This window comes from Acomys russatus, chromosome 7 (genome assembly GCF_903995435.1).
Source record: "Acomys russatus chromosome 7, mAcoRus1.1, whole genome shotgun sequence".
Classification (NCBI taxonomy): Eukaryota; Metazoa; Chordata; class Mammalia; order Rodentia; family Muridae; genus Acomys; species Acomys russatus.
This window is the reverse complement of record NC_067143.1, coordinates 44,890,198-44,907,134: the sequence shown is the minus strand read 5'-3', so window position 1 is coordinate 44,907,134 and position 16,937 is coordinate 44,890,198. Positions and strand designations below refer to the sequence as shown.

At 40.8% G+C, this 16,937-nt stretch overlaps 1 protein-coding gene across 2 annotated transcripts in view; it reads left to right on the top strand.

The window, feature by feature from the left end:
* Ankrd42 (ankyrin repeat domain 42) overlaps positions 1-16,937 on the top strand; it is a 51,308-nt gene that overhangs the window by 24,336 nt on the left and 10,035 nt on the right. For both annotated transcript variants that reach the window (XM_051148947.1, XM_051148946.1), the window contains exons 9-12: positions 3,970-4,142; positions 10,335-10,461; positions 11,896-12,040; positions 15,568-15,662. In XM_051148947.1, the coding sequence (XP_051004904.1) occupies positions 3,970-4,142; positions 10,335-10,461; positions 11,896-12,040; positions 15,568-15,654 (532 nt within the window). In that variant the 3' untranslated portion in view covers positions 15,655-15,662. The remainder of the gene's footprint in view (positions 1-3,969; positions 4,143-10,334; positions 10,462-11,895; positions 12,041-15,567; positions 15,663-16,937) is intronic.

The following is a 16,937-nucleotide window of genomic DNA, read 5'->3' as shown; positions in this document are numbered from 1 at the left end:
AGTTTTAGGCTATGAGGTCTATGGCTCACTCTGAGTTCTTTTTTTATATTGTACTAGGTATGCATCTCAGTTCATTCTTTTGTATATGAATATCAATTATAGCACTATTTGTTGAAAATGGCATACATTTTTCACTGCCTTTGTGACTTTGTAAAAAATCAGCTTTGTTTGTTGTTTGAGACAGGATCTTTTTCTATAGTCTAGGCTGTTTTTAAATTGCCATATATCCCAAACTGTCCTCAAAGCTGCAATCCTCCTGCCTCAGCTTCCTACATGCTGAGATTATAGGCATGTGTCACCATATACCTAACCTAATAATTAAATATAATAAAATAGAAAATAAGAAAATAAGAAATATAGGGCTGGAGAGATGGCTCAGAGGTTAAGAGCACCGACTGCTCTTCCAAAGGTCCTGAGTTCAATTCCCAGCAACCACATGGTGGCTCACAACCATCTATACTGAGATCCAGTGCCCTCTCCTGGCATGCAGGCACATGTATAAAGAGAATGCTGTATAAATAATAAATAAATCTTTAAAAAAAAAAGAAAATAAGAACTATATCTTCAAGAAGAATAAAAAAAGATGAATAAAGTAATTTATAGGGTAAATTAGGATATTAAAAATCAACTCAGATAAAATATTAATAAAATGAAGAATGGAATAAGGAGAAATTACCAAGAAGATTAGCAAGAGAGGAACAGTATGTGGGATTAAGGTATGAGAAATCATAGGGCAACGAAAGTAAAAAGAAAAATAAAGCAATTCAAAAACAAGATGGGAAGCCAGTATTATGGCACATACCTTTAATCCCAGTACTCGGGAGGCAGAGACAGGTGGATAGCTGTAAGTTAAGGCCAGCCTGGTCTACAAAGAGAGTCTAGGGCAGTCAAGGCTACACAGACAGACCCTGTCTCAAAAAACAAAAACAAAAACAAACAGAAAGACCTGAGATGGGCACAGTAGGGCATGCCTAGCATTCTGAAGGCAGGGGTGGGTAAACCTCTGTAGAGTTTGACTCCAGCCTGTCCTACATAGTGTGTTCTAGGCAAGCCAGGGGTGTACAGTGAGACATTTGCTCAAAACAAAAAGAAAAACACTGAAACAAAACAAACCCAAATGGCCACCAATAGTTTTGTCTTATAAGCAGATGGGAGATATTTGATGTCCCCTCTCCCCACAAGCTGCTTCTTTTGACATGTACTGGGGATGGAGAAGTGGGCAGCGAGTTGTTTTTCTCTCTATTCCAAATAGGTTGAACCTAAAAGAATTATATGGAGGCTAAGCCTTACTGAGCAGGGCAAGACTAGGACAGTGACCACTACTGGCTGGCTTCATGCCTGTCTTCCTTGTATGTGGACCTTGCACTGCAGCAAATACAGGTGCAGTGCCCATGTACAGGCGCAGTGCACCACCAGTGCGTGCCTGGGCATGGGAAGCACAAAAGCTATGGCCTCTGGGGGTTCTGAGAGTGGGCGAGGTGCCCAGGCCCACACAGTCTGCCCCAAGGGTATGATGCATGGGCACTGAGTAATTCTGCCAGCTCTAGCAATGCTAGTCTCTGTTCCGGGCCCTGCTTGTAGCTACCAATAGCTAGTTTCATTCCACTTCTCAGCGGTCAGGCCACCATTTCCAAGCAGAAGCTCTCTGTTTCCCTCTGCATGCATTTCCCTGCCTTGGAGATCTATGTCAGTAAATGTGTCCAAATCACAACCAGTTTCTCAGGCCTACATTGACTCCTGCAATAAGCATGTGTGGGGCTAGTAAAGAGGAGAGGTATGAAGGTGCAGGGCCCCTAGTCTTCAAGCCTTAGGTTTAGTGGTAGCATCTCTCTTAAGATGATTGGTCAGTATAGCACACTGAGTAGAATAGCCAGGGCAAGAGCCCTGTGTTGTGCCTGCCTCCTCATGGGTCCAGATCTGCTGTCTTAAACTAATTCTGCAGAGTGCCAGATTGTAAACCCATGTGCATGCTCAGCTTCTTTCTCTCCCTTTCTTAAAGCTCTGAGGGGAATTTTCTTGCTTGTCCTCTGCTGTGCTGCCTAGTAGTCAGTGTAGTGAGACTCATGTAATTTTGATTTCTTTAAAAAAAAAAAAAAAACAGAAATGTTATGGGAATATTTTACTCCCAGGTGTGGGCTGCTTTGCCTCGGCTGACTATGATTTGCCTTGTGCTCTGGCAGGAGCATGGATTTGCCAACCTCAGATAGTTTCTTCGAGTGTGTGACGTTTGGAATTCTGGGGACTTTTCAGAGGCTATATAAATGCTAGAGCCCCAATAGGTGTGGCTGGTTGGGGGTTGGATGCTGTTGGTTGCAGTTTGTCAAGTAGTTGTGCACAAAGAAAGGACAAGAAATTAGATGTCCTGAAGGTAAAGATCAAACTGGCCCCAAGGAAGTTGATGCCCTAATCAGCAGGAAGTAGTCTAATGATAGTGACATCACCTTTCCCCTCCATCCCTTTCTCTCTCCTACCTAGTGTTGGGAGGTTGAAAGGGAAGAAGTTTAGGGGTGGAGAATGGTGGAAGAGAGAAAGGAACCCACAGATTAGCAAACACTGGCTACCAGTCAGTGCTACAGTTCTTTGCCTCTTTCATAATTTAAGGTACAATCTGTCTGCATTTGACCTGGTCACTAACTGGTGCACACACCTGCAGCTACACACCCAAAGTTCTTTTTTGTCTTGTGATGATACAGGAAGTCTCCAGTCTATCACAGCCCAGGGCTTTCTTCCCTTGTCAGATGTACAACTTTATATATATACATTTATTACTAAATCTGTCACTTGTGGTGATGGGACTCAAACCTGGATACTTTTAAACCCAGCTGCATTGATAGGGCTTTAATAATTTACTCGCTGTACCATATATATATATGCATATATATGTATATGTGTGTATGTAGTTTTAAAAACAATATGAATGTATTAGTTTCTTTTGCATTGCTGTAACCAAATTACCTAATGCAACAACTTGAGAAGAGAAGAGCTTGCTTGTGCTCATTGTTTCAGAGAATTTCAGCTCATCCCAGTTAGGAAGGCCTGGCAGCCAAGGCATAGTGGTGAGAGTATGTGGTGGTGGTGGTTGTTCACATGCAGGAGACATGGAAGCAGACAGAGTTGGGTATCATCTTCCAAGCCTTATCCCTAGCAGCCTATTTCTGTCAGCCAGTCTTCATCTCCTAATGCCTTCCACATTGTGCCACAAGCTGGGGACCAACCAGCTGTGAAAACACGAGTGTATGGAAGCATTCCACACTCAAACCACAGCCGCATGGAAAACAGAATTTAATATGTGGAGATTCTCCATGTCCTAGAAGAACGTGTTACATATTTTAGTTAACAATATTGTGGGAAAATATGCTTATTTCATTTATTAGCAACAGAAAAATTTCTAAGATCAAGAATTTATTAATAGAGGCTTCATGAAATTTGAAAAGGAGCAAAGAGAATAGAAAACAGAAGGAAAGGCCATTACTGTTTCTTTAAATTTCAAAACATGTTAAGGGCTTTGGGTTGAAGGATGAAAAATAAGTTAGTCACTAAGTATGGTAAGAACTATAGCTACTCTAAAACTGGAACCAGAATTAATTCTGTCACCTATCTTGGGCTAACAAAAGGAAATAAAATAGGGAATCAAGTAGGATGGTTCTGGGCTCTGTATTCAGTAGACTAATTCTGTTTTGAGGCACACTAAATATTCTTCTACTATGGGATCTCTTTCCCAGTGGATTCTTAGCAGCAGCACTTACAGGATCACTTCTCAGTAGGAGAACTTTATAGTGCTCAATGACCATGGTTCTCACAAGGTTCTGACATGCTGAGTGTGTCAGATTTCAGTGACAGTCAGGTGTAGGTTGCTTCCCCTCTTGGTGGGTTGATAGAAGTGCATATATGATGAAATTGTGTAAGTTAAGTGTGAACTAAATGTATGGAAGTTTGAGGATCTGGTTAATTATTAATTCTTTTCTACAGATTTGCCCATTTGGCAGCAGTGAAACTGTTAGAGGGGCTACAGAAATATGATATAGATGATACTGAAATTGATGAAAATCATGTGAATTTTTTCATAAGGCATGGTGTTGAGGGAAGCACTGATGCCAAGGAGGACTTGTGTCTCAGTGAATCAGACAAAGAAAATGCCAGAAGTGAGTATGTTGCCTTTATCATGTATTAGCCATTAAAGAATATGATGGCCATGGGGCTGGTTGATGCTTCAGTGAGTATAATCACTGGCTGTGCAGACTTGAGGGCCTGCGTTTAATCCCTAGAATTCATGTAACGCTGGCACAGTGGCGGCATGCTTCTTTAATCCTAGTGCTTCTGATGCGATGGGAGGCAAACACAGGAGGATGCCTCGAAACCCGTGTGCCAGGTAACCTGGAGTATGCATCTGTGAACAACAAAGAGACCCTGTCTCGGGTAAGGAGGAAGGCAAGGACCAAAAGTGGAGGTTGTCCTTGGAAACCCAAACATGTGTTCTAGCATGTGCCTGCCTGAGTGCACATAAAAGAACATGTGTCTATATGAATGTGTGCTCACAGACAACATATATCATATATACACACACCACAAAAAAGGAAGGAAGACAGACAGACACATAGAAAGACAGATACTGGGCTGGTGAGATAGTTCAGTGGGTGGTTAAGAGCTCTTGATACTCTGTTAGAGTTCAATTCCCAGCACCCAATTCTGGGGTAACTCCAGCTCCAAGGGCCCTCCCCACCATACACATAAATAAAAATTTACAATAACAATAGGGCCTACTTGTTACTACGTGTTTAGAAATTATTCAAATGATACCATTTACAAAGAAAAGCTATTTGGTATTTTTGGAGCCAGAACCAGTTCCAGTATTTTAGTCCCAAGGATTATTGAAAATATAAACTAGTGTAAAACATGGCCTTTGGAATGGAAGAATGTATCATGCAAACTAAAGTTAAATAAGACAAACATATTTAAATGTATCATAAACACAGAAAAAGATAACCCAAGAGTGATAATCTCAGCACTTGGGAGGCTGAATGAGAAGATCACAAATTTGAGGCCAGCCTGGATTATATAGTGAGTTTAAAGTAAGCATAGTAAGATTTTAACACATGCGTGTGCGCACGCGCATACACACACACACACACACACACACACACACACACAGACACACACACACCTCAACTATTTCCAAGGCTTGTTGGCAAATGATATTTTTGTAAAGATTTATTATTTTCATTTTATATGCATAGATGTTTTGCTTGTATTTATGTCTGTGCACCATGTGTATTATTGGTGCTCAAAAAGTCTAGAAGAATGCATCAGATGCTCTGGATCTGCAGTTACATAAGGCTGTTAAGCACCATCTGGCACCAGGAATCAAAGCTCTACAAGAGCAGCAAGTGCTCTTAGCTGCTGAGCCATCTCTCCAGCACCAATACTTATATTATTTTTGAGATTATAATATAATTAGATAATTTCTCCCTCTAAATCTTCACATATATCTTTTCTGCTCTCGTAATTTATGGCCTCCTTTTCACTAATTGTTATTGCATATACTCAGTTCAGGATTTATTTGTTTGTTTTTAATTGTTTTTTGTTTTTTGAGACAGTGCTTTTCTGTGTAGCCTTGGCTGTCCTGGACTACAGTCCAGGAATTTATAGAGAATGAATACAACAAATATAACTGATTATCTACTGTGCCAGACAATTGTTGTTAGAGAAATGGATCAACTGAAAGGAACTTCTGTTTGGTGATGGTAGTCATAGGGGAGGAGGGTAAAACACCACCAACAACAAACAGACAAAGGAATATAAAGAAAATGACACAGGGTGGTGGTATAGGAACTGTTGGAGCTCTGAGGCGACATTTCAGAGGGGATGTGAAAGGTGAGGATGAACTGTATAGAGATCTTGGGAGAACATTCTAAACAGAGCATGTACAAAGGTGAGTTGTTTGTGTGTCTGAGACAATCACTAAGGAGAAGTTAACAGAGAGGGTTGGAGAGGTGAGTGGGGGCCTGGTAAGATCACAAAGGGCTTAATAAGACTTTAGCTTTAGGTTTTTTTTCTAATCCTTAGGAGGAGTTTAGGGCAACAATGGTGTTATTTGATTTATGTTTAAAGACTGTCTTTCTAACTGCTGGGGATATAACAGAATGTGTCTAGGACACTCTATTAGAATTGCGCAAGAGCAGATACACCATTATCTTCATAGTTTCCTGGGCTCTATAGTCTGTAATGGTAGTCATGACTACCAGAAACAAACTTTTGTTTGGCTTCAACCTTTATATACTAAGATTTTTATTCCAGAGGAGCTTGCATTAGCACTGTATATTTTCCATTAAGATACTACATGTGTGCACACTCTCGCACACACACACACCCTTACACATACACACACACCCTTACATTCACATCCTTACACACACACACACACACACACACACACACACACACACACACACACACACACACACACCCTTACCCTTTTTGGTGTTTTATCTAAACAACAGTAGTAAGGCCATACATTATCTATTGTTTGTTGTGGAGAAAGCAAGCCAAGATCTTATTAGTTCTCCTTGTTTGTGTATCTAGATTTTCAGAGGGTAAAAAGGCCATTTTTTTTTACGGGGTAAGAATGGAAGTGGAAAGTCAGGAGGATGTGGCCTTAAGTGGGGAGATACTTGGTGATAGCTTTTATTGGAATGAAGATGGTGAAATTTGGATGTATGTTTAAAAAGGGTCATGGGATTTACTGAGTAATCTGCGTGGGAGGAGTTCAAAGACGAAGGCAGGGAAGGACGACTCATAGGAGCTTGGCCAGGATAGTTAGGGAATAGGGATACGTTTAAAAGGAGTATTCACTTGAGAGAGTAGCAAGGAAACCTTTGTAAAAGTGGAGTTTGGGCTTTGCTTTGAATGAGTAGGATTTACATAGGCGAATAGATGAGGAAGGCATGCCATTTACCCAACATGTGTGGATCTGTGCTTTGTTCATAGCTTTGGCTGAGGACTATGGTAGTATACCAGACAAAATTTTGCATTTTGGAATTTAGAAATATTCTGAACTCAACATAGTACTACAAGATGTCTCTGTAACTGTGCTTTCACAGTGATTTCTTTTACCATACAACTTACGCTTCTGAATATTATGTATCAGGTAGTATGAAGTGCCAGGGTTACATCAGTAAACACATACATCATTTTTCCATGCTTTTGCATTATTTAAAAATTTTTAGAACCATTGAAGCATTTCTCATTTTCTTAAAAAAAAATATATATACATATATTCTATTTTCAAGTGTATGTGTGCATGAGAGAGAGAGGGTGAGGGAGAGGGAGAGAGGAGAGTGTGTGTGTACAGGTGCCCCTGGAGGCCAGAGGTTTTGGTTCCTCTTGGAGCTGGCATTGCAGGTTGTGAGCCATTAAATATAGGTGCCTAGATCCAAAAGGAGTCCTCTAGAAGAGCATTAAGTGCTCCTAACAGCCAGGAGAATGTATTAGTTAATTTCTGTTGCTAAGTACCATAACCAAGCATTTTAGAGAAGGAATGGTTTATTTAGGCCTATAGTTCCAGAAAGCTAGGTGTCAGTCTTGGCAGGCACGTAATTATAGTAGCACGCTGCTAACCACAGGCATGGCAGGAGCAGGAAGCTGAGAGCTCACATCCTGAAATACAGGCATGAAGGAGAGAGCAAACTCAAGTGGTGGGGCACTTTTACCTCTCAGAGCCTAATCCCCGCGGACTTCCTCCAGCAAGGCTGCCCTGCTTAAGTTTCCCGCCAACTCTGGGCCAGAGCCTATTGGAGACATTGCCATTCAAACCATGACAGGCCTGTTGATTGGTTTATGTTTAAAGACATCATTCTAACTATTTTGGATATAATCCACTGGAAGGTGAGGCAGAATATAACATTTTTAGCCTCTTAATTCTTTTCATGATTAACAGTTGGAGGATAATCTGATTCCATTTTGTGGTATTTTTAATATGCTCAGGCTGTTGTAATTAGAGACAAGGAAGGTTAACAACAGAAATTATATTTTACAATTAGGGCTTAGAAGTCCGAGATCAGAGTCCAACATGATTGCTTTATGGAGAGGGGTGTGCTTTTGACTACGATATGACTGTGTCCTCAAGTAGAAGAGTGAGGAGGGTTTGGGGAGAAACAAGGATATAAATGTAAGCCATCTAAAGTGCTTTCTATCCCATGAGAATAGGACCCCCTGCTGCCATGCCATTAAAACACAATCACCTAAAAACCCTGTCTTCATAGAATACCACATTGGAATATAGAGCTTTAATGTGAATTTTGGGAGAGATCCATTCACCATAACAAATGGATAACCATCAAAACATTTTAAATTAGTTTAAGTTAGACTGCCCCCCACCCCTTGAGTACATGTTACTTGACACAAATAGATAATCAGAAGCCAATGAATGGGGCTGTGCTTCTTAGAGGTGTTATGCTCTCTCTCTCGCTCTCTCTCTCTCTCTCTCTCTCTCTCTCTCTCTCTCTCTCTCCTCTCTTCTCTTTCCTGTGCCACCACACCCAGCTGTATTATTTTATTTCTGAAGTTCCTGTAGTGTTTTGAATGAAAATAGCATCATAGGGAGTGTCCTTATTAGGAGGTGTGGCCTTGTTGGAGGAAGTATGTCACCAGGGATGGGCTTTGAGGTTTCAAATGTTCAAGGCAGGTCCAGTGTCTCTTCCTGCTGCCTGCTGAACCAGATGTAGAACTCTCAGCTGCTTCTCCAGCACCATGTCTGCCTGTGTGCCGCCATGCTTCCCACCATGATGATAATGGACTAAACTTCTGAAACTTTAACTCCCAATTAAATGTTTCCTTTATAAGAGTTGCTGTGGTCATGGTGCCTCTTCACAACAAAAGAACTTTGACTAAGACAGAGCCCTAGGTTTAGAGATGCTAGTTACTTGTCCAAATTCACGCTGTAACTGGATGTAAGGCTTTCAGGCTTCTTTCTATAATACACTTGTCACCATACCCACTGTATCTTGAAGGGAGCATTTTCATGCCACATAACCTTAATGTATGTTCTCACTGTGTTTGCTCAGGGAGCCATCATTTGTTTCTAACGAATGAGAAGAATGGTTTCAGTGGATCTCCGAGTGGTGAGGAGTTAGTACAATGTGTTTGAATCGACGCTAATCTAAGCACAAACAGCCACATAGTGAGTGAATAGTAGGTCTTAGGCAATGGATTCAGACATCAGAGCTTCACCACGTTTTAGCTCTGTTGCTCTCAGAACCTTAGCTTCCTCATCTATGAAAACACCTGAGATAATTTTTACAAGGCTTAATTTCATACATGAAAGAATGGGAACTAGCTCATGACAGAGATTCAGAAAATGTCGATTCCCTTCTGTTTGATCTTTGGAGGATGTTTCTGGTCATTCTGGTTGGAATATATTGTTGTGCTTAAACTAGATTTTGAAAATTGAAATTCATGTCTAGATTTATTTTTCCTTTAAAAAGACTTAAAAGCAGCTGAGTGTGGTGGCACACGCCTTTAATCCCAGTACTTAGGGAGGCAGAGGTAGGCAGATCACTGTGAGTTTGAGGACAGCCTGGTCTACAAAGTGAGTCCAGGACAACAGCCAAGGTTATACAGAGAAACCCTGTCTTGAAAAACCAAAAATCAAAACCAAAACCAACCACCAAACAAAAAGCTACTAGTACAGTTTCAGGCTTGTTTTCCCAGGGACATAGCAGATGTTCCATTGTGAATTCAACCAAGGGAGAGCCTGAAGATACTGGCATCAGTTTTCTCTAATTTTCTAACATGATATGGTTTGGTACTTACTTCTCATCTTAAAACACTGCCAATCTTCTTTAAGCCACTTTACTTATAATGTAGCATCAGAATTATCTGATACATGTTCTAATAACAGATAATCTTCCAACTAAGTATTTCATCGCCTGCATCACTGATATTTAACTTTCTAGATATATATCACACTTCCATCAAATCCTTCCATAAGTAGCAGACAATGGTTCTATTAAAGAAGAAGCAAGTGGGCTGGAGAAATGGCTTGTTAGTTAAGAGCATGTTTTGCTCTTGAGGAGGACTGGGTTGGATTCCTAGCACCCACATGGTGGCTCACAACCATCTATATTCCAGGTCCAAGGGTCCAGTGCCTTCTGACCTCTACAGGCACCAGGCACAAATGTAGTTCACAGACACACATGCAAGGAAAACACTTGTACATAAAATTAATATTTTCAAAGAGCTTTTTCAAAAGAAAAAGAAGCCAATGTTGAGAGAGAATCATCATCCTGTAAGCATATGTACTGTCATCTAAATTAGGTTCCTATTCAACTATTTTTTAGTGAGAGCTCATAAGAAAATTGTAGAATTGAGAACACTTCTGGAAATTGCTGAGAGCAACTTCAAACACTTGGGTGGGATAACAGAAGAGGATCTAACGCAGCGGAAGGAAGAGCTGGAGTCTGAGAAGTAAGGTCTTTAAAGCCAATACTTTGTATTTAGGTGCCTGTGAATTCCATGTGAGTGTCTCTTATGTTTTCTGGATATGGTGGTACATGCCTTTAATCTCAGTGCTTGGGAGGTAGATCTCTGAATTTGAGTTCAGCCGAGTCTACATAGTTCTAGGATAGATGGGACTATTAGAGACAGATCCTTATTTAAAAACAAACAATCCACTTATTTTTGAGACAAGATTTCTCTGTGTAGCCCTCGCTGTCCTAGACTGGAACTCACAGACATCTGCCTGTCTCTGTCTCCCTGACTGCTTGGATTAAAGGCGTGTGCCACCGTGCCTGACTTCATATTTTAGTTTAAGATGCAAGCTTTGAACTCCCTACTGGACCACAGCCTGTGTTGACCCTCAGGAAATACTTACTAGAAAAATTTAACTCAATGATTCTGATCTCTTGTTAATCACAGCTGATTCTGGAGCCCCAATTAACCAGTATTTATTAGCCCAGAAAAGCACCTTCACTTTGGTGGTGCTGGTCCTGGTTAATCACAGCTGATTCTTCAGCCCCAACTAACCAGCACCAGAGACTTTTAATTCAAACATCACAGGAATGGCCCTGGTAGTCGCCACTTCTTTCAAAAACGTTACAAATCAGCCCACATCTCTCAGAATTCATACTTTCAAGCTCCAACAACAGCTCATTAAGCTTTTAGCACTTGGAGCCCAAAGTTCCAAAAACTTCCACAATGCCCCTCAAATAAAATCAGGGCAGGACCTCAAGGTGAGAACCTGGAGGTAGGCGCTGGAGCTGCTTTCTGACTTGGTCCTCATAGCTTGCTCAGCTTTCTTAGACCCTACGGGCCACCTGCCCAGGTGCGCCTGGCTGGGCCTTCCCACAGTATTCATTAATTAAGGAGATGTCCCACAGACATCTCTCCAGGTCAGTCTGATGGAAGAAATTCTCTCCTGGGGCTGCCTCTTCCCACATGACTATTTGTTTCAACTTGACAAGCAGCTAACCAGCACAGAAGTGTGAATCACTGCTCCAGGTTTGGAATCACTGATCCCTGCTTTATTTTTTCCTCTCTTGGTATTTGTTACCTTCCAGTACACCATGATTTTGCTTATTTATTTCATGATCACTACTTGTCCCCAGTACATATATCACTGCTGGTTCATATAAGAGCCTAAATACAGTTGATAAATAAATGACTTAACAGTGGGAAGCATCAACAAAAATAGTTGTTGGAGCTGAGCATGGTGGCTCACACCTGTAATCCCAGCACTCAGGAGGCAGAGGCAGGCGTATCTCTGTGAGCTCCAGGCCAGCCTGGTCTACAAATCGAGTCCAGGGGAGCAAAAGCTACACGGAGAAACCCTGCCTCGAACCTCCTCCCCAAAGTAGTTGCTGGGTAAATCAGAATTGACTGAGGAAACATTTTTTTTTATAGGATCATCAAAGAGCTGCAGGGCCAGCTGGCCTATGAGCGACTCCGCAGGGAAAAGTTAGAGTGTCAGCTGGATGAGTATCGAGCAGAAGTGGATCAGCTGAAGGAGACGCTGGAGAAAACTCAGGTCCCCAGCGTCGTGGCTATGGTTGGTGTCCTTACACATTTATTTTTTTGTGATAAATGGCCTATAGAAGTTGCTAAGATTGTAAGCTTTGATTTGGGGCTGAATTTGAATGCTGTCAATAATCTTTTTTGATGTGGGTAAGCCTTTGGCCTATTTGAAAGTGTGCTGTAAATTAGAGCTGGCTATCCTTTCTAAAGCTGACATCAGGACTGGGAATTTGACCATCTTTGCTACTGTAAATAAACATTTTTCTGCTTTCTTGAGATGTACTTTGAGTTTCAAATACAAAACTTATGTTATTAAAAAAAGGGGGGCCAAGATCAAAGGAGCAAGAATTTAAATTGTGATTCTCCTCAGTGTCAGTTTTAGACAGAATAAACAACCTTCCCACAAAAACCGAGATCAACAACACTTGAATGAATGCAAGAAACATAGAACGAGGATAGAAAAGCAGCTTTAATGTCAGCAGTGAACGTAAAGCATCTACTCACAGTAGATTAGGCTTTGACTCCCACTCTTCTGCAAGAAAAGACACTGTGGTGGCACACGCCTTTAATTCCAGCCCTCAGGAGGCAGAGGCAGACAGATCTCCAACTTCAAGGTCACCCTGGTCTATAGAGCAAGTTCCGGGACAGCTAGGACTACTCAGGAAACCCTGTCTCAAAACAGCAACAAACAACAACAACAATAACACACCCCCTCAAAAACCAACCAACCAACCAAAATACACTGTGATGTGGCCTTGGGGACAGCTTATCCTGACATTATGGGGGCTGAGAAACATCTCATCCTTTAGGGAAGGTTTTTTTTCCCCTCCAGTCACCATGAATAAATTATTTCATACCTCTGCCACCTTGTCTGATCTGTAAGAAAACATCCTGGCTTTGTATTTTATACGAACTGTTTGCCTCTTAATCACTTCAGAGAACACAACATAGTAGACTTGCTTGCACAATGTTACAACCAGATAAATGTTGTTCCTTACACCAAATCCCATTCTCCAGATGAAGGCACTGCTAACAGTGTAGGACATCATGAGATGTAGCAATTTTTCCATTTTATCTACAAATATGTGTATGTATATGTTTTACTTTCCTCCCATTTATTCTTTTGAGACAAAGTCTTATGTATCACAGACCTAAAATGAACTAGGTAGCCTAAGCTGGTCTCATTTATAATCCTCTGCCTCTGTCTACCTTGTGTTGTGATTGTCGTAGGTATGTGCCACCGTGTCAGGCTAAATTGAGTGGCTTGTTTGATCACACAGTGTGAAAGCAGGAACAAATTTCAGATCCTGCCTTTTGACCATGTCTCTATTTCTGTACAAAGACCCAAACACTTATATTTTAGTGTTATGCTCTGACTAGGGCTCCCTTCTTTTGTTCTGATAACTAAACATTTCTGTCTGAAATTCCCAGCAGTGTCTACTGTGTAGTTTCACTGTGTATCCCTGGCTATCCTAGAACTTACTCTGTAGACCAGGCTGGCCTTGAACTCACAGAGATCCGCCTGCCTCTTGACTCTGGAGTGTTGCAATTACAGGTATGTACCACCTCTGCCCAGCCCCCACATCTATTTCTTAACTGTTTTTTTGTTTGTGTTTGTGTTTTTGTTTTTGGAGACATAGTCTCTCTTTGTAACCCTGGCTGGCCCAGAATTCACTATGCAGCTCAGGCTAGCTTCAGCCTCCCAGGTGCTGGAATGAAGGGGTAAAGGTGTACATCACTATGCAGGCCAGTTTTGGATTTTTGAGTCTTTCCCTACAGTTCTTTCTTCTTTCATAAACTGTGGACTCACAACACAGAATTTAGATATCTAGTCCTTCTCTATCCAGGTTCATTGAATAAACAGTCAGGTTGGTTTTCTCTCATTTCTTGTTCTGGAAATCTTGCATCAATAAAGTGGGCTCCTCAATTTTGGTTTAGTTCTTACGTACTTTATCAGCTGTACATCCATCAGTTCTTCGTATGCAGGTGATCCTTTCTGAACTTAGCACAGTTTCTCAGAGCCAAGCCTTTGTTCATTTTGTTGTTCTATCTCAAGGTCCCCTATCAAGTCTGTCCCAAGACACTGCCATCTCAAGATCTGCTAACCAGACACTCTTTCCATTAAGCCCTTGCTACTGCTTTGAAGGTGCCTCACTTTTTTAGTGTGGTTAAATACTTTACCCACTATTTCATATTACAAATTGAGAAACCCAGTGCCAGATAAAATAGTTTGTAAAGTTACAGCGGCTTGTTAGGCTTGTTACAGCGGTTGTAATTTTAATTTGCCTGCCTCCACATCCACTCATGCTTTTTAAATCACTTGTATTACTGCCACCATAAGCCATCCGTTCTCATCTTCTTACTGTACTTGTGAAAAATTCTGGCAAACCTGTCTTTAGAACTTGGAGGATTCCAAGTTAAGCCTCAGGAATCGAGCAGACAGAAGACCATATGGAGATATGGTCTTGTTTTTACAGATTGTATTCCATAGTATCAACTTCATGTTTACATGGTGTTATACAAGAGTTAGCTCTCCAGCGTATTATCAATGGCACGGTCAGGAATACTTTCAGAAATAACTCTGAGCCACAAACTCTTCTCAAGGACATGTGCTGGAAAGGCTCTTTGGAGAATATCTGTACACATTTTTTCTCACCTAAATAGGGTATTTTCTTTTGTAAAAAGTACTTTAAAAATTTCCACAGTAGTCTGGCCATATTCTTCCCCACCCCTCAACGCTTCCCAGACTACCACCACCATACTCATATTTCTTTCTTTCTTAAGAAAAAACAAAAACCTAACCCCAAACTGAACAACCTTCAAGTGTACATGCACGCATGCACACACATGTGCACCTCCCTGCCAAGAAACAGGACAAAACAAAAACATGGAGCCTGTTCACTGTTGGCCAACTATTCCAGAACATGTAGTATGCCTGTGCCTGGGGTAAGTGGTATGCACAGCATTTTTGACTAGAATTATCTAACAATCACTAACATCTAATGAACATCTGTTGTTCTTGTCCCCTCCCTTGCTCCTTTCTATAGTACTTAGTGAGTCTTCTGCTTTAGGTCATGTGACTACCAAGATGATGTGAAAGATTCAGGAACAGTGAAGAATGGGAAAAGTGGAAAATGAAACAAAAGTTGTAAAGGAATACTGAACAAACAAAAATTCTGAATAGAAAGTCAAGAAAAAAAAAAAAATACTAGCCCTGTAGGGCTCTTAAAGATTCCACATGAAGTTGCATTAGCACCTTCTACGTTGAAGTTATGCCATGGCATGTCAGTCACCATAAAAGCAGAAATGACAGTTTCTTCCTTTGGGGTCTCTATTAAGTAGAGACAGCACTAACTTTCCAGGGGCCTCTCAGTCTTCCTGATTCAGCACAACAAGAAGCACAAGTGCTTTAGATCTAGAATGTAGTTACACAAAATCCTAAAGGAAATTTAATCAAAGCAGACAATATTTAGCATGGCTTTTTTTTTTCTTTCTGTTTTTGGGTGCTGTATAAATAAAAGCCTAAAGCTTTTATTTGACTATCTTTTTCTTTGTTTATAGGAAGATGACTCATGTGAGTCTAGCAAAGAGAAGCGGCAAATGAAGAAAAAAGTGTCTCCTGGGGGCATACTTGTGAGAAGGTACTAAAGAGTGAAGTAAGTTAAATAAACACTTAATTTTTTCCTTCACTTTAAAGATGATATAAATTTAAGTCAACAGAAATCCTTACATTATGAAGGTGAAAATGCATATTAAAGGGATTAAAAAATTCCAAGATACTTTTTGTATACATATATATAGAAGGTAACATTTGTGAGTAATACTTTTGTAATTATTCATAAAAGCTGTGAAATATAAGATGTTACAATCTAATAGTGAAAGGAAATCCAATTCTAGATAATCAAAATTATTACAATGATACTATGGCTCCATAATAAAGTATTTATTTTACTGTCTAGAAAGTGCTATGTACTACTACTAATCTGCATGTGATTTTAAGAATTTTGTGGATAAAGAAACTGTGGTACATTTACACTATGGAATACTACTCAGCTATTAAAAACAAGGAATTTCCGAAATTTGTGGACAAATGGATTGAACTAGAAATTATCATAATGAGTGAGTTCACCCAGAAGCAAAAAGAGTTAAAAGGTATATACTCACTTATATTGAGACACTAGTCCAAGGGGTACGTCCTCATGAAAAACTTTACTTACCAAGAAAGTGAGTCAGAGGGGAGGACATCCTATTGAGACTTTCGGTGTGAGAAGCCTGGGAGAATGAGGAAATAGAAGGATCCAGGGGGTCCTGGAAAACTACAGGCGGGTCTGGGCCCTGGGGTCCTCCTCAAACTATGGCACCAGCCAAGGAAAATATAGGCAGTAAACTTCGAACCCCTACCCAGACTAGCCGATGGACAGGACATTCTCCACCGTTAAGTGGAGAAGGAGACCTGACTTTCACACAAACTCTGGTGCCCCATATTTGACCATGTCCCTTGGATGGGGATGCCTGGTGGCACTCAGAGGAAGGATAATAGGTCACCAAGAAGAGACTCGATACCCTATGAGCATATACAAGGGGAGGAGGGCCCCCTCAATCACAGACATAGGGGAGGGGAATGGGGGCGGAAATGGGAGGGAGGGAGGAATGGGAGGATACAAGGATGGGCTAACAACTGAGATGTAATATGAATAAATTAATAATAAAAAAAGGAAAAAAAAGAATTTTGTTCTTTGCCAGGTATTACAGCACACAGCCTCTAAGCCCAGCACTTAGGAAACTGGGAAGGAAGTATGAAATTGTGGGCATCCAGGCTTCACAGTGACCATCTCAATACACTCATGCATGCATACATGTGTGTGCACACAGACACTCACCCACCTTGACAAAACATTTTATTTGTTCAAATGACTTCTAACTTTTAGAAA